Raw genomic sequence first — 26,359 nt, 5'->3', positions numbered from 1 at the left:
AGTGACTGACCCACATTGCTAAAAATAAACAAATTTAAGGTCCAACTTATGCAATATCACCATCATAAATCTCTAAAGTACATAGTTATGAAAACAACTTTGTATTTTATTTTTAAAATTATAAAATGAGTCATTACAAACATGGGCAAGACTTTTTAAAATGCATCTACGGTTGCCTTTGACATGACAGTGAAGGTCTCTTGTGGTGAAGCAGTTATATGTAGGGAGCCCCAGGACTGGCCCAGTGTCATGGAAGTACAAGAATTGATTTTTACTTTGTTCTGCTTGCAAATGGAAGCTCATCTACTGTGTCAAACATCGATTTTAAATAACTTGAATAGAGCAGTCAAAGAAAAGTGATCAGGCTTGTAAATTATTTATACATAGTCTCCAGAGCCCTTTCCCCTTTCTATAATACAGCTCTTACAACTGTATATAATGTGCATCGTTGTCTGATCAAAGCAACATAAAATTAGGGTAACTTCTTTGCTTTACAAATGTACCACTCTAGAAAAAAAAATAAATCTTCAACACTGTTTTTCTTTTCCTCCCCAAATTTGACAGACAGTCCCTGGGTTATAAACAGGTTCCATTCTGGAGTCCATTCACAGATTGCAATACAATGCAGGACAACATAAAGGAGCAGTTTGTAAGTAAAAGAAATGTTCACATTGGGTCTGTAAAATTACACCTCTATATGAGATCACATTCATAAGTATGAGTGCTCATAAGTCAGACACTCATAAATCAGATCCCCCTGTATTAAACTGCATTGGAGAAGATTTTGCTGAGTTAACCTAATTCCCTCTATAGAATCTATGTACTGTATTCCTGAAAACTTTCTTTCCTACCTATCTTTATGTCATCAACAAATTTAGTCAGCATACATTTGGTCCTTTCATCCAAATCTTTGATATGTGTTGCACAGGCACAAGCTTAGCACTGATTCTTGTGGCAATCCACTAGTAACAGCTTGCAAACCCAAAATTGACCCATTTATCTCTACCATTTGCTTCTCATTAGCTAACCAATCCAGTATCAATGCTAAGGTGGAACCCCCTACACCATGAGCTCTTATTCTGTTTAATAATCTGCAATGTAAGCTTAAGACCATAATACATAGGAGCAAAAATTAGGCCATTCAGCCCATTGAGTCTGCTCCACCATTCAATCATGGCAGATAAGTTTCTCAGCCCCATTCTCTTGCTTTCTCTCCATAACCCTTGATACTCAAGAACCAATCTATCTCAGTCTTAAATATACTCAATGACTTGGCCTCCACAGCCTTCTGTGGCAATAAATTCCACATATTTCATTACTCTATAGCTGATTAATTTTCTGCTTATCTCCGTTCTTGAATACCTTTTGGAAATCCAAATACAGCATAGCTAACATTTTGCTTGGTACTTTCAAATAGAATATGAACAAATCAGTCAAACATAATTTCCCTTTTATATATACATGTTAGCTCCACGTGATTGTATTGTGACCTTGTAAGTAAACTATTATGTCCATAATAATGGATTCCATCATTTTCCCTATGATACACATGAGGCTAACTGGCCAGTTTTTAGTCTGGTTCCCTCCTGTCCTGAATAAAGATGTTACATTAGCAATTTCCAACCTGTTGGAACCTTTCCAGAATACCAACCCACGTGTGATTTAATATCATGAGATTTTTTAAGAATCTGACTTCAATGTGTAAACTCAAGATCATTTCCTCCTGACTGCGGAGCACTGTGGTGTACTGCTGGGGTAAGTGGATGATTTGGTGACTATGACCATGTAAAGCTATGCTAATGGAACTACACTCCCAATTTTTATGTGCTTCCAAATATTAGCAAGGAAGACTGAGCAAGAGTTACTGGACTGACTGTAACTTTGTGGAACCCAAATCATGGGCTGACATCTGGCCAGCTTTACTCTTATTAAAGATTTCTATTATAGATTGGTAAACTTGAGTGGCTTGCTAGCCTATTTCAGATGGCAGCTAGGAATCAACTATGTTGCTGAACATGGAGTCACACAGAGATCAAACTGGGCATGCTTAGCACATTTCATTCCTTAAAAAAAAATTAATGAAGAGATTGACAATTCAACAACAACTCAGTAGTTTTATGGTCACTATTACCAATCATAGATTTATATACTTCAGTGAATTTTAATCTCCCGGTACTATGGAGAGATCTGAATTTCTGCATTGCAGCATTAGTCTCAGCCTCAGAGGAAAGGGCTAGTAACACAACTGCTAATCCAGAAAATCTTTTAAATAAAGCATCCCAGTGGATGCTTTACTTAATAGATTAAATTTGGTGCATGAGTTTGGGCGTATTATAAAATTTAATATTGCAGATACCTCTGAATGGTTCTACTTATCCCCACCAAAATTCTCTCTTTTTAGAGGTGAGTAACTGGAATTATTGGTCACGTTTTGGTCCAACCACTGGCCTTAAACAGTTGGCACTATCTTTTCTTCTTTGCACCATCTCTACAGAATGTGAGGGTCTTTTTACCCTAAAATCATGGGGTTGAAGGCCAACTTCTATTTCCATTCTAGTTGATTTAGACATACACTGCAGATCTAAGTTTTTATACTTATATTTATGTTTTTATCACCAAAATTCAATTTTAATAGATACATTTACATAGCAAGACAATGAAAACAATAACTCATAAGCCCTTTTTAATATCAGCTTCTTCTTGCACAGACCAATTACTGTATAATGATGGTGCAAATATTTGACTAGTGAAGTAGGTTACATGTATTAATATTAAGCTTAATTATTCAATTTATGTAACAAGCGATGCAAGCAACTTGCATCGTGTATAAATATTTCGAAGGATCTGAAATTATGTCCTGTGCTTTCTATTTGATTGTCCTCAGAAAATATTTGAAAAGTAGCTTATTTAATGTTTATTAGAATTAACAGCATTATAAGAAGTGACACTTGTACAATTCACTCTATCAGAGGACTATTTCATTACTGAGACTAATGAACAAACAGTCTTTCTTAATATGAACATTAATGTTCAGATTAATCCATGATAAGTGGAAGACGAAACAGCAGTTTCAACAGTCATTTTAAAAAAAAAAGGTTGTAGCAGGCCAAGAACTCCTCTTTAATTATGCAGTTTTGTCCATGTTTGGGCCAAGACTGTAATGAGCACAGTGACTAGGTCATGGCTATTCAAGTGTTGCCTGATAGAAATGCTGAAAAGAACTTTCATTGCTTTGCTGATGATTAATAGACTGATGGAGTGTTTAGTTGACAGATTGGATTAGTCTTGCATTTTGTGTACAGGACATACTTGAGCAATTCTACAAATTGTTGTCGAGCTACCAATGTTGCAGTTGCACTGGAATAGCTTGGCCAGGAGAAGATTGTTCTGGATGATAGGTCCTCAGCGAAACACTGACCACAGTCCTCAGCTGTTATATTGTGTTCTTATATAACTGAGCACCACCTGAAGGTCTGGAAGACAGCTCATTTTATTAACATACGAAGGTGCTAACACATGTCCTCACTCTTCCATGCCCACGTATGGAACCCATTGTATCTTTGCACAGTTCCATGCAAAGTTCCAGGCCATGACTGGACATTAATCAGTCAATACAGAAACACAAGATCCTGGATAATACACAATATTAGAGATACTGGGATTTTTTTTTGGAAGGATTTGGAGCTGAAACTAAGATTTTATCATTAAGAACCTAAGAATTAAGCAGAGTAGGGAATTCAGACCCTTGTCTACTCCATCGTTCATAAGAACATGGCTGATCTTACCTCAGCCTCACCACCACTCTCGAAAACCATTCAACCCATTACTATTTAAAACCTGTCTGCTTATCTCTTTAAATTTCAGTGCCCCAGTATCCCCTGTACTCTGGAGTAGTGATTCCACAGATTCACAAACTTTTGAGAGAAGTAATTCCTCATCTGTTCTAAATCCTACCCTTTAGCCTAAACTATGACCTCTTGTTCTAGATTGCCCCAGAAAGGGAACATCTTTTCTACCTCAACTTTGTCAATCCCTATTAGCATATTATATAACTCTATTAGACCTCCACTCATCCTTCTGATCTCTTCTCATAAAACAAGCCTTTAATCTCTGGAATTAATCGAGTGAATCTTCTCTGAACTGCCTCCAATGCAATTACAATCTTCCTCAAAGAAGAGGGAACCAAAACTATATGCAGCACTCCAGATATCTTGTACAGTTGCAACAATACCACTCTACCTTGATAATCCATTGCTTTAGCAATAAATACCAAAATTTAATTTGCCTATTGTATCTGCATACTAGTTTTCTACAATTCATGCATGAGGACACCCAGATTTCTCTGCAAAGAAATATTCTGAAGATTCCCTCTATTTAGATAATAAATTGTTTTTCTATTCTTCTAACCAAAATGGATAATTTTGAACTTAACCGTATAAATCCCCATCTGTCAAATCTTGGCCTGTTCAGCTAAGGTATCCACACCTGTTTGTAAATTTCTTATTTCTTCATCACAACGTAGCTTTTCCACCTATTTTTGTATCATCTCCAAATATGGCTATAGTATATTCTGTCCTTGCATCTCAGACATTAATACAGGCTGCAGACAGTTGGGGCCCCAAGGGCCTAACCCTATAGCACCACACCAGTTACGTCTTGTCAACCAGAAAAAAAGACCCATTTATTCTGCCTCTCTGCTTTCTGTTGGTTAACAAATCCCTCTATTCAAGCTGATATACTACCCATAACCCATGTGATCTTACTTTTGTATTAACCTTTTGCACAGCCCCATATCAAATGTCTTTTGGAAGTCCAGGTACCTGACATCTAAAGGAACCTCAATTTGCTTGTTACATCTTCAAAGAACTCTAACAAAATAGACAATCACAATTTACTCTTCACAAAATCATGCTGACTCTTATGGATTGCACTTTGACTTTTCAAACGTCCTGTTGCTCCTTCCTGAACAATGGACTCAAACAATTTTTCAATACCCAACATTAAAACTGCTGGTCTATAGTTCCCAGACCAGCAGGTGAGAAAGTAAACTTTTTTTCTGTTATCAACATAAGTTGTGTTGCTTAAGAACATCTGGAACCTCCTGTGAATATGGTTAAGAGAATAACCACGCTAAACCAATTACAAGAATTAAAATATTATTTATTAAGTCAGATGTCATTCAGGGATCTGGCTTGTTCAGTCGTACCATCAACTCTGATCATAAAATACTGCACAACAGTTATTGAAAATAAAAATAAATCAAGTGATATAGAAGACATTTTTTAAAATTCACTCATGAGTCATGGATGTCGCTGGCTGGCCAGCATTTATTGCTCATCCCTAGGTGCCCTTGAGAAGGTGGTGGCGAGCTACCTTCTTAAACCGCTGCAGTCCACCTACAGCTGGTTGAAACTCAATACCATAAGAGAGGGAATTCGAGGATTTTGACCCAGTGACAGTAAAATAACAGAAACATATACTTCCAGGTCAGGATGGTGAGTGACTTGGAGGGGAACGTGCAGGTGGTGGTATTCCCAAGTATCTGCTACTCTTAGTCTTCTAGATGGAATAAGGTTTAGAAGATGCCGTTTGAGGATCTTTGGTGAATTGCTGCAGTGCGTCTTGCTGATAGTACACACGACTGCGACTGAGCATCGGTGGTGGAGGGTATAGATACTTGTGGTTGTGGTGCCAATCAAGAAGGCTGCTTTGCCCTAGATTGTGTCAAGCTTCATGAATGTTACTGGAGCTGTAGGCAAATGGGGATTATTGCATCACACTCCTGACTTGTGCCTTATAGATGGTGGACAGGCTTTGGGCAATCAGGCGGGTTACTTGCCACAATATTTCTAGCCTCTGACCTGCTCTTGTAGCCACTGTGATTAGTTGCATTTCTGGTGTGTGGTTACCCTAAGGATGTTGATAGGGGGATTCAGCAGTTGTAACACCATTGAGTTTCAAGGGATGGTGGTTGGATTGCCTTTTATTGGTGATGGTCATAGCTTGGAATTTGTGTGGCATGAATGTTACTTGCCACTTATCAGCTGAAGCCTGCTGATTGCTGAACCCACTGTTGATGACACAGTCTAGATTAGAGTGGTGCTAGAAAAGCACAGGTCAGGCAGCATCCGAGGAGCAGGAAAATTGACGTTTTGGGCAAAAGCCCTTCATCAGGAATGTTGATGACACAGTCCATCACTTTACTGTTAACTGAAAGTAGACTGATGGGACAGTATTTGGCCTGGTTAGATTTGTCCAGCTTGTTTTGTGAAGGACATAACTCGTAATTTTCTACATGGTCATGTAGATGCCAGTGTCGTAGAAAAGCTTGGCGATTGACTATTTTGTATTAGATCAAGTTCCACCATCTGCTGCGGTGGTTTTCGAACCCGCACCCTGAGGACGTTAGTTGAGTTTCTAGATTAATAGTTGGGAAAATAGTAACACAGCAGCAAGTCAAAGTTCAAACTGCTTCCCAATGCTATATATTAGAGTCTCAACCCCAGAGAATTCTTTTTTGACTAAAAACAAAGTGCTGGAGAAACACAGGTGGTCTGACAGAACATGAGGAAAACAGAGTTAACATTGAATTTGGTGATATCTTGTCAGAATTGAAAGCAGATATGAAATGTTGACATTTATGCCAATGACTTTTTTTTTGAGTGGGAAGAAAAAGAGGTGAGATGGTTCCCTGCCCTACCACTCCATATCCACCCCATGATTAGCATAAATATCATAATTTCCCAGTTGCTTTCAGTTCTAAAGTGTCACTGAACTCAAAATGCCAAATTTTTCTCTCCATACATCCTGCCAGACCTGCTGAGTTTCTCCAGCACTTTATTTTTGTTTCAGATCTGCAGCTGGTATGTTAATTTATATTTCTACCTCAACTCTAGATTTCCACTTAACTGACTCCTTCCAGTTTCTCATCTTTTGACCGTAGAGACAATTTTTTAACTCCTCTTCGCATCTGCAGGAATAAAGTTTCACAGTTGTGAGGGCCTGGACTTTCTCATTTCTAATAACTTGAAGATGCAACATGAGTTGTCCTGGCTTGAAAACTCCAAAGAGTAGAAAACAGTTCTGCTGAAATGAATGGTTCCCCTAAATTGTAATCTGCTCTCCTTCTAGGAGGAGGGCTGTTTTTTCAGGCATTTGTTCTGCTTGACATAAACCCCACGGTATAGCCATGTTATTGATCAAGACCAGAGGGTTCTGCTAAGCAACTGGCTGAAGTCAAATAGCTTCTTAGTAATAATGAATTTAGGTCAATGTTCCAGAATGACTGACCTTTTTGACCAAAATACCTCTGTCTTCATTTTAGAATCCAACTTCCAAAAATGATAATATTTATTAATGCACCTTTCATCAGTTTCTTGTTTTAATATACATTGGAATGAATAAAATATTACAACTTTTAAAATAATAATTTTCAAAATATCCAAACAGTGCACCACCAAAACTTGCTGTTGCCACTTGGTATAAAGATGATAAATAAATAATTAACCACCCCATTATGCCAGAAGACTTAGTTTGTGAAGCTTCAAGACCTTCTTCAACTCAGTCCACAGAAGTAGGAATTGCTTTATCACCATTAAAAGTGAGCTATGAACCAAATGACTACATTTATAAACAAAGAAGTTTATGCCCAAAATAGCTTTTAATTGAAGCTTTTGCAATCGCTTCAAGGAGTGATGCTTTTTGAAATACACATATTTAGAATTTAGTTGTAAGCAACAGATCTTCCATGCACCCAAAACAAAGAGGCATGTACACAGTTTAACCTCTGATAATTCAGTTAGTCATCATTAAGCTTAAAAATTATTGGGTTGTTCTTTCAAAGAGCTAGCAAAAAGGACATTGGACTGGATGGCCTCCAGCTTTGATATAGAACATAGAACATATAGAACATAGAAGAATACAGCGCAGTACAGGCCCTTTGGCCCTTGATGTTGCGCTGATCCAAGCCCACCTAACTTACACTAGCCCACTATCCTCCATATGCCTATCCAATGCCCATTTAAATGCCCATAAAGAGGGAGAGTCCACCACTGCTACTGGCAGGGCATTCCATGAACTCACGACTCGCTGAGTAAAGAATCTACCCCTAACATCTGTCCTATACCGACCACCCCTTAATTTAAAGCTATGCTCCCTCGTAATAGCTGACTCCATACGTGGAAAAAGGTTCTCATGGTCAACCCTATCTAAACTCCTAATCATCTTGTACACCTCTATCAAGTCACCCCTAAACCTTCTTTTCTCCAATGAAAACAGCCCCAAGTACCTCAGCCTTTCCTCATACGATCTTCCTACCATACCAGGCAACATCCTGGTAAACCTCCTCTGCACCCGTTCCAGTGCCTCCACATCCTTCCTATAGTATGGCGACCAAAACTGTACACAATACTCCAGATGCGGCCGCACCAGAGTCTTATACAACTGTAACATGACCTCAGGACTCCGGAACTCAATTCCTCTACCAATAAAAGCCAGTACGCCATATGCCTTCTTCACCGCACTATTTACCTGAGTGGCAACTTTCAAAGATCTGTGTACATGGACACCAAGATCCCTCTGCTCATCCACATTACCAAGTTTCCGACCATTAGCCCAATACCCCATCTTTTTGTTACTCTTAACAAAGTGATCACCTCACATTTCGCTACATTTGCCACCTTTCTGCCCAGTTCTGCAGCTTATCTATATCCCGCTGTAACGTGACACATCCTTCCTCACTGTCAACAACTCCACCGACTTTTGTATCATCCGCAAACTTGCTCACCCAACCTTCTAGCCTCTCCTCCAGGTCATTTATAAAAATTACAAACATCAATGGTCCCAAAACAGATCCTTGTGGAACACCGCTAGTCACTGCACTCCAAGATGAACCTTTACCATCAACTACTACCCTCTGTCTTCTTCCAGCCAGCCAATTCCTAATCCAAACCTCCAACTCAATGCCATACCTCCGTATTTTTTGCAGTAGCTTACCATGGGGAACCTTATCAAATGCCTTACTAAAATCCATATACACCACATCTTCTGCTTTCCCCTCATCCACCTCCTTAGTCACCTTCTCGAAGAATTCAATAAGGTTTGTAAGGCATGACCTACCCTTCACAAAACCATGCTGACTATCCCTGATCACATTATTCCTATCCAGATGTTCATAAATCCTATCCCTTACAATTCTCTCTAAGACTTTGTCCACAACAGAAGTGAGACTCACCGGCCAATAGTTACTAGCATTATCCCTACTCCCATTCTTGAACAAGGGAACCACATTTGCTATCCTCCAGTCTTCTGGCACTATTCCTGTACACAAGGAGGACATAAAAATCAAGGCCAATGGCTCTGCAATCTCCTCCCTTGCTTCCCAGAGAATCCTGGGATAAATGCCACCAGGCCCAGGGCACTTATCTATTTTCACCCTTTCCAGAATTTCCAACACCTCTTCCCTACATACCTCAAAGCCGTCCATTCTAATTAATTGTGACTCAGTATTCACATCGGCAACAATGTCCTGTTTCTGAGTGAATACTGACAAAAAGTATTCATTCAGTATCTCCCCAATCTCTTCAGTCTCCACACACACAACTTCCCACTACTATCTTTGACTGGACCTATTCCTACCCTGGTCATTCTTTTATTCCTGACATACCTGTAGAAAGCCTTAGGGTTTTCCCTAATCCTACCAACTAAGGACTTTTCATGTCCCCTCCTTGCTGCTCTTAGCTCTCTCTTCAGAACCTTCCTGGCTACCTTATAACACTCAATCGCCCCAACTGAACCTTCACGCCTCATCTTTACATAGGCCGCCCTCTTCCATTTAACAAGGGATTCCAATTCCTGATTAAACCATGGCTCCCTCACACGACCCTTTCCTCCCTGCCTGACAGGTACATACTTATCTAGGACACTCAATAGTTGCTCCTTGAACAAGCTCCACATATCAATTACGCCCTTGCCTTGAAGCCTACTTTTCCAAGCCACGCATCCTAAGTCATGCCTCACCGCATCATAATTTCCCTGCCCCGCAGCTATAACTCTTGCCCTGCAGTGCACACTTATCCCTCCCCATCACTAGAGTAAAAGTCACTGAATTGTGGTCACTGTCCCCAAAGTGCTCACCTACCTCTAATTCTAACACCTGGCCTGGTTCGTTACCCAGAACCAAATCCAGTATGGCCTCACCTCTTATTGGCCTGTCTACATATTGTATCAGGAAGCCCTCCTGCACACATTGGACAAACACCGACCCATCTAACGAACTCGAGCTATAGCTTTCCCAGTCAATATCAGGAAAGTTAAAGACCCCATAACAACCACCCTATTACTTTCACTCTTCTCCTGAATCATCCTCGCAATCCTTTCTTCTACGTCTCTAGGACTATTAGGGAGGCCTGTAGAAAACTCCTAACAGGGTGACCTCACCTTTCCTATTTCTAACCTCAGCCCAAACTACCTCAGATGGCGAGTCTTCATCCATCGTCCTTTCCACCGCTGTAATACTATATTTGACAAGCAATGCCACACCTCCCCCTCTTTTACCCCCACCTCTGACCCTACTAAAACATTTAAACCCTGGAACCTGCAACAGCCAATCCTGTCCCTGTTCTACCCATGTCTCTGTTATAGCCACAACATCGAAATCCCAGGTACCAACCCACGCTGCAAGTTCACCTACCTTATTTCGTATACTTCTTGCATTGAAGTATACACACTTCAAGCCACCTTTCTGTTTACAGGCACCCTCCTTTGAGATTGATGCCATGTTCCTAACCTCCCTACACTCCAGGTCCTGCACCCTAAAGCTACAGTCTAGGTTCCCATGCCCCTGCAGAGTTAGTTTAAACCCCCCCCAAGAGCACTAGCAAACCTCCCGCCAAGGATACTGGTGCCCCTCAGGTTCAGGTGTAGACCATCCTGTTTATAGAGGTCCCACCTTCCCCAGAAAGAACCCCAGTTATCCAGATACAGAAATCCCTCCCTCCTGCACCATCCCTGTAGCCACGCGTTTAACTGTTCTCTCCCCCTATTCCTCGACTCTCTATCACGTGGCATGGGTAACAACCCAGAGACAACAACTCTGTTTGTTCTAACTCTGAGCTTCCAACCTAGCTCCCTGAAAGCCCGCCTAACATCCTCAGCCCTCCTCCTACCTATGTCGTTGGTGCCAATATGGACCACGACTTCGGGCTGCTCCCCCTCCCCCTTAAGGACCCGGAAAACACGAGCAGAGACATCACATACCCTTGCACCTGGGAGGCAACATACCAAACGTGAGTCTCTCTCGCCCCCACAAAACTGCCTATCTGTGCCCCGAACTATCAAGTCCCCAATTACTATTGCTCTGCTCTTCTCCACCCTTCCCTTCTGAGCAACGGGGACAGGCTCCGTGCCAGAGGCCTGAGCCCCATTGCTTACCCCTGGTAAGTCGTCCCCCCAACAAGTATCCAAAATGGCATGTTCTTGAGGGGAACGGCCGCAGGGGGTCCCTGCACTGGCTGCTTCCTGCCAGTCCCCCTCACTGTCACTCATCTGTCTGCAATCTTTGGAGTTACTACTTCCCTAAAGCTCCGATCTATGATCCCCTCTGCCTCCCGAATGATCCTAAGTTCATCCAACTCCAGCTCCAGTTCCCTAACAGGGTCTTGGAGGAGCTGCAGATGGGTGCACTTCCTGCAAGTGTAATCAGCATCCCTTACCTCAAACATGTTGCAAGAGGAACATTGCACTGCCTTCACTGCCATCCCTCTAAAAGTAACCTTTTAAAAAAAACTGGGTCTAAACAATAGAACAAGCAAAATGCAGCACTTACCTACTTACCACAATGGGTCTTATTATTAGGTTAGATTACTCCATAATCACAAAGTAAACAACAAAGAACACAAAGTAGGAATTCAGCTAATAATATCATTGTGAACTGCAATCTTTGAACTAAAAACAAACTGTGAAAATTGACTCCAGCAAGTTTGCTCCCTCAACATGAAGTAAAAGAATTCTATAGTTATATCCAAATGTTAAAAAAAAATGCACACATTAAAACATTAGATACATATTTTTATTGTATACACTCTAATTTTATGCAATTAATTGCAAGTTACTCAAATAAATTCTGTCAATTGCAACAATTACACTAGGTGGTAGATGAGTGAATATTAAAATCTTGGGTAGAAGCCAGCATGCCAGTAATCTAAAATACAAGGGTTTGTACACCAGAGAGCTCCACTCAGCCAATTTATTAAAACTGAACATAAGACTAACAAATGAGTTTATCATGCTAAGTTACCTCATAAGAGTTTGAACTCTTCGTATCTAGTTTTAGGAAAGACCCCTCTGTAACTGGCTCTAGGCACTTTGGGCAAATTTAGTGCAATTAGGACAGCACTTTGAATGTTGTGGCTTGCTGGGATTTACAGAAACCATCTCAAACAGATGCCACATAGCGCTTTGGCTGAAGACAGAACAACTCTGAGCCACAAAAATTACAATTTTAAACATATGCTTGAACAGCAGGTTCAGTGTATTTTATGTAGGTTTATTGCCATTGCAAACTGTGCTTATAATCTTTCAGTCACCATGTTGCAACACAAGTGGGCAGCTCCAGAATTAAATACAAAGACCATGCTGAATGTCCAGTAACATTAAGTATAGTGATATGTATAACATACACAGAAATCTAGAATCCTTATAAATATGTACAATGGAATAGCATTCTAATACTGGTCAATTGCTGAACTTAAATATCAATAACTATGTTTAACAGAAGGCCCCGAGTTGTTACACTGCACCTTTGTGCGAGCAGACAGATGTCTTAACTGTAGTGACAAGTAAAATGCCTCTTCCAGTTAAACAGAAACAATTTAACACAATGTGCAAGTTAATATTTAGTTTTATTTCCTCCAGCATAATATTCAATGCTGTCCACATATGGGCCTTGATGGCTTGCTGGGCAAGATTAATAAATCGTTTCTGTTCTGCAGTACCCTCCTCCTCAAAGCAACATTGCTCAGGTGAACATAATTAACACCAAAATTAATAAACATTCCTTGGGGCAATATCATCAGTCTTGTTACATGTGGTGTGAGAAAATGAGATGTCTTTTCTTGGCATAGAGTCAGAGAAAGTCTCTGTTAATGATAAGCTAACAGAAGACCCTGAACCACAGCTTTTCAAAGCACCCTGCAAATTTCTAATTGCGTGAATATAAAGCATGGAATGAGGGGGAAACAAACATTCAACAAGTTCCAACTTTCCCAAGTCCTGACACTACTTATCATTATGTAGTCCTAGCATAAAAAATAATCTCAAGGGATAGCCACTCAACCAAAGGTAATGTCTTCAAGAAGCTCGAGTTATAGCACACACTCCCAAACAATTATAGAGTCAAACTATAGGTATTCATTTCATAATTAAAAGCTCACGATTAATGTTTGATCACTACATTCTAAAGATGATAAGCCAATGTCATATACCATCGATACCGTCATGTTGTCTAAAGCTTTCATCTTCACTATTCACCACAGTCTAAAGACGTAACATAGATCCAGCTGAAAGAAGCAAAGATAACGAGGCAGACTAACAAATGGATAGTCATAATGGTCTTATCAAGGATGGTCATGACTAACCAGATTCCAGTCTCAACGTCACTTGCCTATCTGTCGCCTCTCCATAATCCTCCACTCCCTTGCAAACCAAAAATCTCAGATTTAAATATATTTAACGATCCAGCCTCCAGTGTCCACATGGAAAGAGAATTATTCATTTCCCTCTTTAATGTGAGACGTTACTTGTAAACTCATGTCCCTTGTTCTAGATTTCTCCATGAAGGGGAGCAACTGAACGTCACCTGATCAAGCCCCATTCAACATGTTGTGAAACTTGAAAGGGTTCAGAAAAGATTTACAAGGATGTTGCCAGGGTTGAAGGATCTCAGCTATAAGGAGAGGCTGAACAGGCTGGGGCTGTTTTCCCTGGAGCGTCGGAGGCTGAGGGGTGACCTTATAAAGGTTCATAAAATCATGAGGAGCATGGATAGGATAAACAGACAAAGCTTATTCTCTGGGGTCAGGGAGTCCATAACAAGAGGCCATAGGTTTAGGGTGAGAGGGGAAAAATATAAGAGAGACCAAAGGGGCAACTTTTTCACACAGAGGGTGGTGCATGTATGGAATGAGCTGCCAGAGGAAGTGGTGGAGGCTGGTACAATTGCAACATTTAAGAGGCATTTGGATGGGTCTATGAATAGGAAGGGTTTGGACGGATATGGGCCGGGTGCTGGCAGGTAGGACTAGATTGGGTTGGGATATCTGGTCGGCTTGGATGGGTTGGAACAAAGGGTTGGAACAAAGGTTCTGTTTCCCTGCTGTATATCTCTATGACTCTATGAGTTGCAACATGTGAAAAACTCATTCCTCCCAGCAATCAGCATATCGCAATGGAATTTCTAATGAAATTACATCTCTCCTTAAGCAAGGAGACCAACCTGGCAAAAGGTACTCAAAGTGCAATTCCACCAATGCCTTGCACACTTCTAGCAAAACTTCCTTCCATTTAAACTACACCCCCCTTACAAAGGCAAATCTTCCATTTGCTTACTTGTTTTCTCTGTTTGCTTTTTTTGAGATTTACGTACAAGGAAACCCAGATCACTTTGTGCAGTAGCACTCTGAAGTCTCTTTCCATTTAAATAATGTTTTTCTATTTTCTCCAAAGTGAGCACTTCATATTTTCAGATTGTACTGCATCTACCAAATTTTTGCCCATTCAGTTAAGTGACTTACACGTCTTTGTGGACTCTGCATTCTTCTCACACATACTTTCCTACTTATCTTTGAACTGTCATTGAAGGCATTAACGAAGACTGTAAACTGTTGAGGCTGCAATATTGATTCCTGCATCACTCCACTCGCTAGTTTACTAATAGAATATTTCCTTTTTTTGTTTTCTGTTAGGTAGTCAATTCTTTATCCATGCTAATAAATCATTCCCACGTTCTCAATCTTCTATCTTGAGTAGGAAGCTTATGGAATGTGGCACCTTATGGAATGCCTTATTAAAAATCCAAATACACCTAATTTACTGGTTCCCCTTCATTCACCGTCCTTGTTGCTTCCTCCAAGTGCTCAGCCAATTGCAAACTGTTATAATCCTAGCTGATGTAATTACTGAATAAGTCAAATTCCAGAATGAAATCTGGCTTGACAGATCATATTTTATTTAAAATGGCAGTCTTTCACTGAAACTTAAATAGACAAAGCTTCAGATTTGGTTTTAATAATAAATAGTTTATTACACAAACACAATACAAACCAAGCTGTCTATAAATGAACAGTTTAAAAGAATTTAAAACACATGGCAATATAAAATCCATCTACTCCCTTATACCCATTACCCTTCAGTTCCTCAATAAAGTCAGAGAAATTTTCCTTCCTTGCTTAATCTGTAAGTTTGACTTAACTGCTTTGTTAGTAGACAAGCAGGAGGCTGGAAGAACACAGCAAGCCAAGCAACATCAGGAGGTGGGGAAGTCAATATTTCGAATATAACCCTTTTTCAGGGTTATACCCACAGGGTTAAAACTGAAAAGTTGACTTCTCCGCCACCTGATGCTGCCTGGTTTTGCTGTGTTCTTCCAGCCTCCTCCTTGCCCATCTTGGATTCCAATATCTGCAGCTTTTTTGTCTTTATCTGCTTGTTGCCTCAATTACTGTTCTGTGAACTGTGAAGTATTTTCCTGAATCCTCACACCACAGATGTTAGACTTCCTCAAGTGATTTAGTTGACAAATGACAAGCAACAAATGGAAGACCACTCCAGCAGGCGTAGTAGAGTACAATTAAATGAACATCTATAAGCTATTTGTTAGATAATTCCATTTACAAACAGTGACAGATCCTGAATGATACATCCAAATATCGTTAGAAAGAATGTCTACATCCATGCTCAGTTCCTGTTTTAACCCAACAATGGGGATTGGCTGCATCAAATTTCAGTTTATAATCATCCTGAATTTCAAATCCTAAATGCCAAATAATCATTAGCCATTAAGATGAAATTAAACCCTGCTCCATAAGCAGAGATCGGGCCTTCTCAATGCATCCAACATGCTTACAATGTCTACCCACATTCAAGGTGGTTTTGGTGACTCACGAAGGACAATCATCCTCATCTTCGACGGATAGCCAATTTATGAAAATAAGGCAATAATATGGAATTTAATAAAAAAATAATGAACATTAGTGTATTACTTTCTTTGAGACAATTAGAGAGTCAGTTATACAGCACGGAAGCAGACCCTTCCGTCCAACTTGTCCATGCTGACTAGATATCCTAAATTGTTCTAATCATTTTTTCCAGCAATTTGCGCCTATCGCTCTAAACCTTTCCTCTTCATATACCAATCTGGATACCTTTTAAATGTTCTAATTGTACCAGCTTTGGCCACTTCCTCTGACAACTTTTGTCATACACGCACCACCCTCGATGTGAAAATGTTGCTCCTTCGGTCCCTTTTACATCTTTCCCATCTCACCTTAAACCTATGCCCTATTGTTTTGGACTCCCCCACCCTGGGGAAAAGTCTTTGGCTATTCACCCTATCCATGCCCCTCATGATTTTATAAACCTCTGCAACATCACCCCTCAGCCTTCAATTCTTTGAGAATATTACCAGACGTCGATTCATTTTCAATGTATGAAACCAATAACCAAAAATTCACATTCTTGTACATCAGCAAATTTTAAATGGGATTATTGAGAGACACTCACTGAACAATTTATACATAATTAATACATTGGAAATTACACTTCCAATGGAGACAGATTGAAAAGCTAACCATGTCTGAGTAACTAATAGAAAACAGAGACAGGATATTTTGTAAACGCTCATCAGGAAACACCAGACATTTTAATTCATTATTTTAACATCTTGCATAAGGTTGACCAAATATATAGCTGTAGCACAACACTTATATATAAAAGTACAACATTAATTTGTTTCCTGAATGAAGTTTAACTGCTCGAAAACACTTACCTTCAGGCCTGTATTGTGCCACAATCGTGACTGCTTGCCCAGCATTTTTCAGTGCTGCTGCTGCCTGCTCATGAGTGGCACTCCGCAAATCAATACCATTCACCTGCATCAAAGAGAGATTTGAAATCCAAGTTTTGAAATGAACACTCAGACCTTTTGTGCATCCCTGCAATGTTCAAATATTAATTTCAGAAAGTAGCATATCAGTTACATCATAATTACATAATTAACACTTCTAAAAATTCAATGTAAGTTATTTAACTTTTAATGATTGAGATCCTGAACACTTGCTTCACTGTCTCCTGTCAGTGAAGTGCAAAAGGAGACCAACAATTTCTTTAAAAGAACTGTTGTGTATGTGTAATCTGTATTTTTAAAAAATTATTTGCAAGCATTAAATTGATATCCAATAAACATATAGCTCCTCAGATCAACAGTCTGCTTCAACAATTCCATAACAAAACAGAGGCAGCTGAAAAGTCTAAACAGCACAAGATAAAGAAAGATTAAAGCTAAATCCATCACCTTCAAAAGAGTCAAGAAATTATTTGTAAACGTTGGTTTACTGCAACATGGAAAAGGGGGGTGGGGTGGTGATGACAGTGAAATTTTATCTTTAGATATTCCATTTCAAGCAAAGACAGCAGTAAACGTCACAGTGCTATCAGCACCTATTCCTAATTTTACACTGAATTGAGAAGAATAGTCTATTTTAGGTAAACGTATTTTGATTTCTATGGATGTGATTAATGCAAGAGATAAACGGTTAACCAACAGAAAATGTGTACCAAAGCTGCTTGGTTTTTACATTTCCTGTTTTGAATTTAGTGTGTTAATATAGAATTATTTTTTCCCCTGCAGACAGGAAACAAACATTGCTGTTACTTAAATCATTGCTCCTTTCTCAATCTAATGTCAATATAAATCACTGCTGGTCCATAATCTTAAATCCTAGCATGGATAAATTTTACTTTATATAATAACTCTTTACTTGTGAAAATTGACTTATTAAAAATAAATTAAAGGAATCTACTCAATTAAATTAATCAATACTGGTTTGATTCAAATATTTCACAGATCTTCAGAGATAATCCATGTGCAGAACAAATGTGGGATATTTTGCTTTAATAAGTTAACAGTCAAAAATTCCATGCAATCCCTCTCTATGCAGTTACCATTGAGATTTTAATAGATGTGTAAAAATGATTAGAAGTTCATTGATGGGTTTTGGGAAGCAGAGTAAAGCATCAGGGCATTCAGGAAATAAGTTTAAGGGGGTTGATAATTCCATCAAAAGGCAATTCCATAAAAACAAAGCCACTAGACTGATCAGGGAATAAAGAAATTTAAACTTCAAGATGCTGGGAGTTGTACCGAAATAATCCTGTCCCCTTTTCTTAGTTCACCGCTCAGGTCAGCTGGGCCTCCTGCCAATATGAAGGAAATAAAAATTCCTTCCCCATCTTCACCACCGACAATATTAAAGCCCAGACCAGTTGATCCTCGATGTAGCACCACCTTTCTGGGTTCCCTAGAATAACAAAAAAAAAAGTTAAAGAAGCAACTTACCAAATACTCAGCTCAATTTGTTTCATTAGAGTAAATTATTATTAGAGAATGTTTTCTCAGATCAAGCCAAGTGTTCGCTGGACAAGGTTGAACATACAGTTAATGGTTAGAGAGATTATTAAAGCCCTTGCAGGCATAAACACAGACACCATATAGTGGCAGAGTTACTTTCAAAACATTGGTTCACTGGGTGTACTTCTATTCACACTCTTCTGGCTTTTAGAGGTAGAAGGAAATGTGGAAATGTGTGAAAAGAGGACGTGAATTGAATTTGTGGAAGACATATTTCCCGCAAGTGGCATCCTTGAAGAAATTATTTAAAAATTTAGAGAACAGTTAAGTTGTTTTCCTCGTAAACCCAGTCAGGAAAGCAACAGGAAAAATGAACCACAGTTCCTGCTCCTCCTCTCTATTGGATATACCAAATCAGACTCATGATCAGTCCAACTGGTTTGAAGAAAGGGACAGCTAGATAATGGTTACTTAGACAAACCACCAAAGTGCTCTAAACGAATACTGCTAGACGAAAGTTAAGCATTTCAGTAGAAAACATCTACTGTCCCGAGGAATAAAAACTGAAAGAACTGCAGATGATGTAAATCAGAAACAAAAACAGAAGTTGCTGGAAAAGCTCAGCAGGTCTGGCAGCATCTGTGAAGAGAAATCAAGAGTTAAATTGTTGGGTCTGGTGACCCTTCCTCAGAACTGACGGTAGCTAGGAAGCTATCGGTTTATATGGAGAAGATAGAGTTGAGGGGAGGGTCTTGCCACCCCCAACCCCACACATCAGGCCTAGTTATCACATAATCTGCCATTAGACACTATTGTTCACCACTAACCATCTCTATTAACAGCCATTCACTCTCCCAACCAGATTTTTATCCACTACTTTGTCTGTCCAACTGTCTTCTTTCTCTTAGAGCTCTATCCCCACCTATCATTTACTCCTTACCCCACTCATCATTGATAGCCATAGATGAGGTGCTGGAGGTTGGCTAATGTGGTGCCACTATATGAGAAAGGTGATGAGGAAAGCTAGGGGACTATACACCAGTGAGTCTGACAATGGTGAAGGGCAAGTTGTTGTAGAGAATTCTGAGAGGCAGGACTTACAAGTATTTGTAAAGGCAAGGACTAATTTGGGATAGACAACATAGCGTAGGGCATGGGACAGAGTGTCGCATTAACTTGATTGAGTTTTTTTTTGAAGAAGTGAAAAGGGGGACTGATGAGAGCAAAACGATGGGCGTGATCTATATGGACTTCAGTAAGGCGTTCGACAAGGTTTCTCATGGTAGATTGGTTAGCAAGGTTAGATCACAGAATACAGGGAGAACTAGGGATAGTGAAGGCATTTGGTATGCTTTCCTTTATTGGTCAGAGTATTAAATATAGGTGCTGGGAGGTCATGTTGCGACTGTACAGGTTATTGGTTAGGTCACTGTTGGAATATTGCGTGCAATTCTGATCTCCTTCCTAATGGAAGGATGTTGTGAAACTTGAAAGGGTTCAGAAAAGATTTACAAGGACGTTACCAAGGTTGGAGGATTTGAGCTATAGGGAGAAGTTGAATAGGTGAGGACTGTTTTCCCTGGAGTATCGGAGGCTGAGGGGTGACCTTATAGAGGTTCACAAAACCATGAGAGGCATGGATAGGATAAATAAACAAAGTCTTTTCCCTGGGGTGGGTGAGTCCAGAACTAGAGGGCATTGGTTTAGGGTGAGAGGGGAAAGATATAAAAAGGGACCTAAGGGGCAACGTTTTCATGTGGAGGGTGGTACGTGTATGGAATGAGCTGCCAGAGGAAGTGGTGGAGGCTGGTACGATTGCACCATTTAAAAGGCACTTGGATAGGTATATGAATAGGAAGGGTTTGGAGAGATATGGGCCAGGTGCTGGCAAGTGGGACTAGATTAGGTTGGGATATCTGGTGGCATGGATGTTTTGGCCCAAAGGGACTGTTTCCAAGCTGTACATCTCTATGACTCTATTTGGAGACAGAACTGGCTTGAAAATAGAAGGTAGTGGTGCATGGTTGCTTTTCAGACTGGGGGCCTGTGACCAGCGATGTGCCAATGGATTGGTGCTGGGTTTTCCACTGCTTTTTGTCATTTATAGAAATGATTTTGCTGTGAACATAGGAGGTAGAGTTAATATGTTTGCAGATGGCACTAAAATTGGAGATGTAGTGGACAGCGAAGAAGATTACCTCAGAGTACAATGGGATCTTGATCAGGTGGGCCAATGGGCTGAGGATTGGCAAATGGAGTTTAAATGTGAGATACTGCAATTTGGAAAGGCTTGTGCACAGCAATTTGAGTTGAGAGATGGAACTGAAAATGGAGTTTTCTCTGATGGGGCAAAATATGCCAAATTGATAGATACTAAGGGCAATATTATTTAGAATTTGAGGAAGGTCAGTGATAAAATAAGCACTTACAGCAGTATACACCTGCATTTTCCCCTCACACCTGCTGTTCAGGCTGACCAACATCAGGGGGCAGCAAACTTCTACATTATTGATCAAGTATTTTTTTAAACCTAAAATTAATACAAATCTAACTATTGCTCAAAGATGTAGGTTGTTCAATTTTGGATGCAAGGCCATCTTTCACGGCCACAGGCCATCCTAGCCAGTGACTTATTTTTGGAGTATCATCCCTGCTGTCATGCAGAAACTGCATCAGCAAGATCTTAGAAACCGCAACGTGAAACTGATTATATATAGTCTGGTTTAGTTATGTTGCTTGAGGGATAACTGTTGACCAGAACACGAGGAAGCATTCTCTGCACTTTTTTTAGATTACTTAGAGTGTGGAAACAGGCCCTTCGGCCCAACAAGTCCACACCGACCCGCCGAAGGGCAACCCACCAATACCCCTACATTTACCCCTAACCTAACACCACGGGCAATTTAGCATGGCCAATTCACCTGGCCTGCACACCTTTGGATTGTGAGAGGAAACCGGACCACCCGGAGGAAACCCACGCAGACATAGGGAGAACGTGCAAACTCCACACAGTCAGTCACCTGAGGCGGGAATTGAACCCGGGTCTCTAACCACTGTGCCATCCACAAAAGTAGTGGTAAGAATCTTTTACCTCGACCTAAAAGGACACATATACGTCAACTTCATATCCAATGCTGGCTTAATGTTTTATTTGAAAATTGACATTTCAGTTAGCGCCTCGCTGGGAACATCAACAACCTTTCGCTCTCAATACAACTGTGCTCCCACTGAGCCATGGCTTACAATTCATTTTTTATAGGATTACAAATCAAACACAGATTCTAAGTGTTTATGCAACTAAGTTAAAAGTAGACCAAATATTATGAATTTTAGTTAGGTTTGTTTTGGCAGCCATGTCAGGTAAAATTTGGTCATTATTTATATTCACAACATGTTCCTGCTTCAGTGGAAGTATCATAGGTTTCTACACCTTACGTCGGAGGTATTTTTCTTGCTCTCTACATCCTCAATACGAGTGCACTCTGGATTATTTACATCAATGACCATAGATTTTCCAATTCAATTAAGAGAAAATGTGCGGCCAGAAAGACGACTCTCAATCCCATCATGAAACCTTGATTCTGGTCATTAGCTGTCTATGCCTGAGGAATAAGCCGATGCTGAGTTGATGCAAGCTGTAACATTGAATTTCGTAATCTGCACCATCTACTGGCTAATCTGCGAGTAAACAAAAAATACAGCAAACATTTTTAGCAGAAGCTGAACTCCATTCCCGGACAATGAGGTTTTCCATAAATGTCTTAAAAATGCATAAGCTATTAATTGCACCAACATCCTTTACATGTGAATACATCATAATTGAACAAAAAATAATAAAAGGAACAAAAACTGATGCAGTTTGTCCAAGCCTAATCATCTACCCTGTTCACTAGTGCTTTACTTATATCATTTCATCTTTACCTTACTAAATAAGGTATTATACCCACTGACCATAATATAAATACATGCACACTTACTTCAGCTGCGCTAAATATAAATCCACTTTCTTATGCATTCACATCTGGATGTCAATTCCAAAAGAAAAACCTCCATGCTTGGTGTCCAGCTGTTGTATAATGTAATTTGTTTTTATCACCAAATTGCAAGCAAATCTCAAACTGTCTCAGCATTGGAATTAGTTTAGTTTATTCCCCAGGAAATTTCCTTGCATTCTATAGCTAAGTTGATTCAAAGAATACGGATCCACCTGATAAAGGTTTAAATCAAATCAAGCCAGCAGACTGGCTTCAATAACTACATGGCAGAAAACATTCTCAAAAGAAGCTGAATCCCATTTCTAGATTATGACATTCAAAAGTACACAAGTTATTAAGTACAGGAACATTACTCAGATGTTAGAGTCATTCAGCATGAAAACAGATCCTTCAGACCAACCTATCCATGCCCCAGGTTTCCCAAACTAAAGACATCCCATTTGGTCCGTATCCCTCTAAACTTTCCCTATTCATATACTCACCCTTTTAAATATTGCAACTTCCTCTGGCAGTTCATTACACATATGCACCACCATCTGTCTGAAAAGATTGCTCCCCAGGTCCCTTTTAAAGCTTTCCCCTCTCACCTTAAACTTATGCCCTCTAGTTTTGAACTCCCCTAGACTCGGGAAAGGAGCTTTGCTATTCACTTCATGATAGGAAAAGTGGAAGGGTGGTGAACAGTGAGGATGATAGCCTTATACTATCTGAGTATACTGCTAGAGCTTATCAATGGACTGGTCAAATGGACATCAGTAACAAATGAAAATGGAATTCAACTTGGAAAAAAAAAGAAGCAATGCACTTGGGGAGGGCTAATGAAGCAAGCGATTTCATTGGGAATACTAGGTCCCTAAGAAGTCCTGAAGATCAGAAGGACTTTGATGTGCATGTACACAGATCTCCGAAGGTTGCAAAGCAGATAGATAAGGTGTCTAAAGAGGCCTATGGGATACTTCATAGAATACAAGACAAGGGGGTTATGCTGATAATGTACAGGTATCTCTACCTTTTTGAAAGTTTGCTTTACGTCACTTTACTTTTACGAAAGACCTACATTGGTATCTGTTTTTGTTAACCAAAAGAAATTAGAAGAGGATTCTGACTTTTATGAGAAAAGTAATTGCTTCTTCACTTTATGCCATTTCGGCTTACAAAAGGTTTCATAGGAGCACTCTGCTTTTGGATAGCAGGGGAACCTGTATTACCCTCTACTGTGGTTAGCTCACAACTGGGCTACTGCATGCAGTTCTGGTCACCACATTTTAAGAGGGCTATGACTGTACTAGGCAGGTGCAGAGGACTTTACAAGGATGCTGCCTGTGCTGGAGGATCTGAATTATTTGTAAAGTTTAGATAGGCTAGGGCTGTTTCTTTGGACTAGCAAAGGTTGACAGTGGACTTAATGGAACTGTATAAATTGATGAGGGACATAGATAGGATGGCACCTTTTCCATAAGTAGAGGAATGAATAACCAGGGGCATAGACCTACAGATAGAAGGCCAAGAGGAGAGTTGAACAGAAATTATTCCACCTAGAGGGAACTGGGACTCAAACACTCTGCCTGAAAAAATAGTTGAGTATTCATAACCAAATAAAAATAACTTGTATTTATCTGTACATTTAACAGAGTAAAGATACTTCCCAGGAACAACAACAAAAAAAGGACAATGGCCAAACCAGAAGACATTAGGACAAACTGTCTGAAGGGGGCTGTAGTAGAGTTTAAAACAGGGGAGAGTGTCAGCATTACCACTAGATAGTGAAGGCATGGCTACTAATGGTGGGATTCATAATGTTATGATTCCAGCTTCTGGCAATATCAGACAAGAAAGATCCCAGAATGAAATCTAGCTTGATCAATCACGCATTTCATTTTTGTGGGTGGTAAGTGGTGGCTAGTCACTGAAACATAAGCACTTGGGGCTGCAGATGGTCTTTGACAACAAATAAATAAAACTGCACATAAAAAACTACATTTAGAAAGACCTGAACATAAACAGCAAAACAAAATTTCAATTTGCTTCCTAACATTATCCTTGACAAACATTTCCAATGAAAAATTCACATCCATCTCAATTTTAAGTTTTTACTTACTGTCTCCTCTCAGTTTCTTTTCCTCAAATGGAGGAGATTTTTGAGATTTTTTTTCACAAGTCCGCAAGCACAATCTTTTCACAATTCTGCTGGCCTGAACAAGTTCAGTTGTAATAACTTGAAGATTTCCTTCCAAATACTCCTGGCTTTGAAGCTTCACAAACTAAAACACTTCACCTATCATGGCTGGTTCTCCTGAACAGTAACTGAACTCTGCTGCTAGGCAAAAATTAAGACTTGCTTTTGAACTCAATTTCTAACTCTTCTTAACTCCGATATTGAACCTTTGGTTCTGAAATCATAGTGTAGAAGAGGTACTTCAAGTCAGCACTAACAAAAATATACCTAACTTAGTCGAACTTTCCGGCACTAGGGTCAATAGCCTTGAATGTTATCCAAGGAGGTTTTAAAGGATGCAAGGTTTCCCACCTCAACTAACTCTCAGGCAGTGCATTATAGGTTACCACCACCGCCTGGGTGAAAAGGTTTTTCCTCAAATCACCCCTAAATCTCTTGGCTTTCTATTTAAAATCATGATGGACCCTTCAACTAAGGGAATCAGCTGCTTTCTATTCACCCTGTCCATGCCCCTCGTCATCTTATACACCTCTGTCTGGCTCCCTCCTTGTCTTCTCTGCTCCAAAGAAAATAGCTTGAGCTTATCTAGCCCCCTGCAATCCTCCATTCCAGGCAACACCCTGGTTAATCTCCATTGCAATCGCAGAAATGCAGCCAGTACTCCAGCTGTGGTGCAAACAAAGTCTGTACAGCTCCAACATCACCTCTTTGTTCTTATAATCAATACCATGACTGATAAAGGCAAGCATCTCATTTGTTGTAACTACCCTATTAACCTGTCCTGCTATCTTCAAAAGTCTGTGAACAAGCACTCCAAAATTCATCTGTTCCTCTGAGCTTCCTAGTGTCTTGCCAATCATTGGATACTCCCTTGCCTTGTTACTTCTTCCTTCAAAACTGAACTATTAGCCTTGATGGGTTTATTCTGTCAGAAACCCCAACAGTACAAAGATTTTATCCATTGATATGACAGTAAGTTCTGCCCAGTATTTGACTGGTGCTACGTGCTTCTTAGAATTTAGGTACTTAGATTAATGATCCAATTGACTTTGATATGTTTTTTAAAAATTCTGCAAAGAACTGTCCCACATTTATCTGCCTCCATTTTGAAAGCCAAACCTCAAAATCTCTCAATGAGAGATGAGTGTTGGAGAAATTACAATTACAAGAAATTACAGAAAAGAATGGCGAGCTCATGGAACGTTATAAACTTGGGGAGGAAAACTTTTAAATGGGAGGTAACTGGGTTGCAGTTCAATGACTACAAGATATAAGGAGCAGAGTTTTGCATGAACTTCAGCTTAGGAAGAATCAAAGATGACAGCCTGACTGGGGAAGCATTGAAATAGTGGAGCCTGAAGGTCTGGATGAGTGACCCAGGAACAGATAAGCTGAGGCAGGGTGGACATGGACATTACCACAGGAAGTCCCATTCAAGCCATACTGCATCCTGACTTCAAACTATATCACATTCCTCCAATGTTGCTGGGTCAAAATAGAACACTCATCCTAACAGCACTGTCGTGCGCCCACTTCCAAGGACTGTAGCAGTTCAAAATCTTCTAT

The 26,359-nt window shown here is 39.9% G+C and overlaps 1 protein-coding gene across 29 annotated transcripts in view; it reads right to left on the bottom strand.

Annotated features, from left to right (window-relative positions):
• LOC140478823 (disks large homolog 1) overlaps positions 1–26,359 on the bottom strand; it is a 459,945-nt gene that overhangs the window by 55,286 nt on the left and 378,300 nt on the right. For all 29 annotated transcript variants that reach the window (XM_072572239.1, XM_072572250.1, XM_072572237.1 and 26 more), the window contains 2 exons: positions 18,416–18,572; positions 17,042–17,144 (listed from right to left, as the gene is read on the bottom strand). In XM_072572239.1, coding sequence (XP_072428340.1) covers positions 17,042–17,144; positions 18,416–18,572 — 260 coding nt within the window. The remainder of the gene's footprint in view (positions 1–17,041; positions 17,145–18,415; positions 18,573–26,359) is intronic.

This window comes from Chiloscyllium punctatum, chromosome 6 (genome assembly GCF_047496795.1).
Source record: "Chiloscyllium punctatum isolate Juve2018m chromosome 6, sChiPun1.3, whole genome shotgun sequence".
Taxonomy (NCBI): Eukaryota; Metazoa; Chordata; class Chondrichthyes; order Orectolobiformes; family Hemiscylliidae; genus Chiloscyllium; species Chiloscyllium punctatum.
Note: the sequence above shows the minus strand (reverse complement) of the source record. Positions and strands in the feature narration are given on the sequence as shown.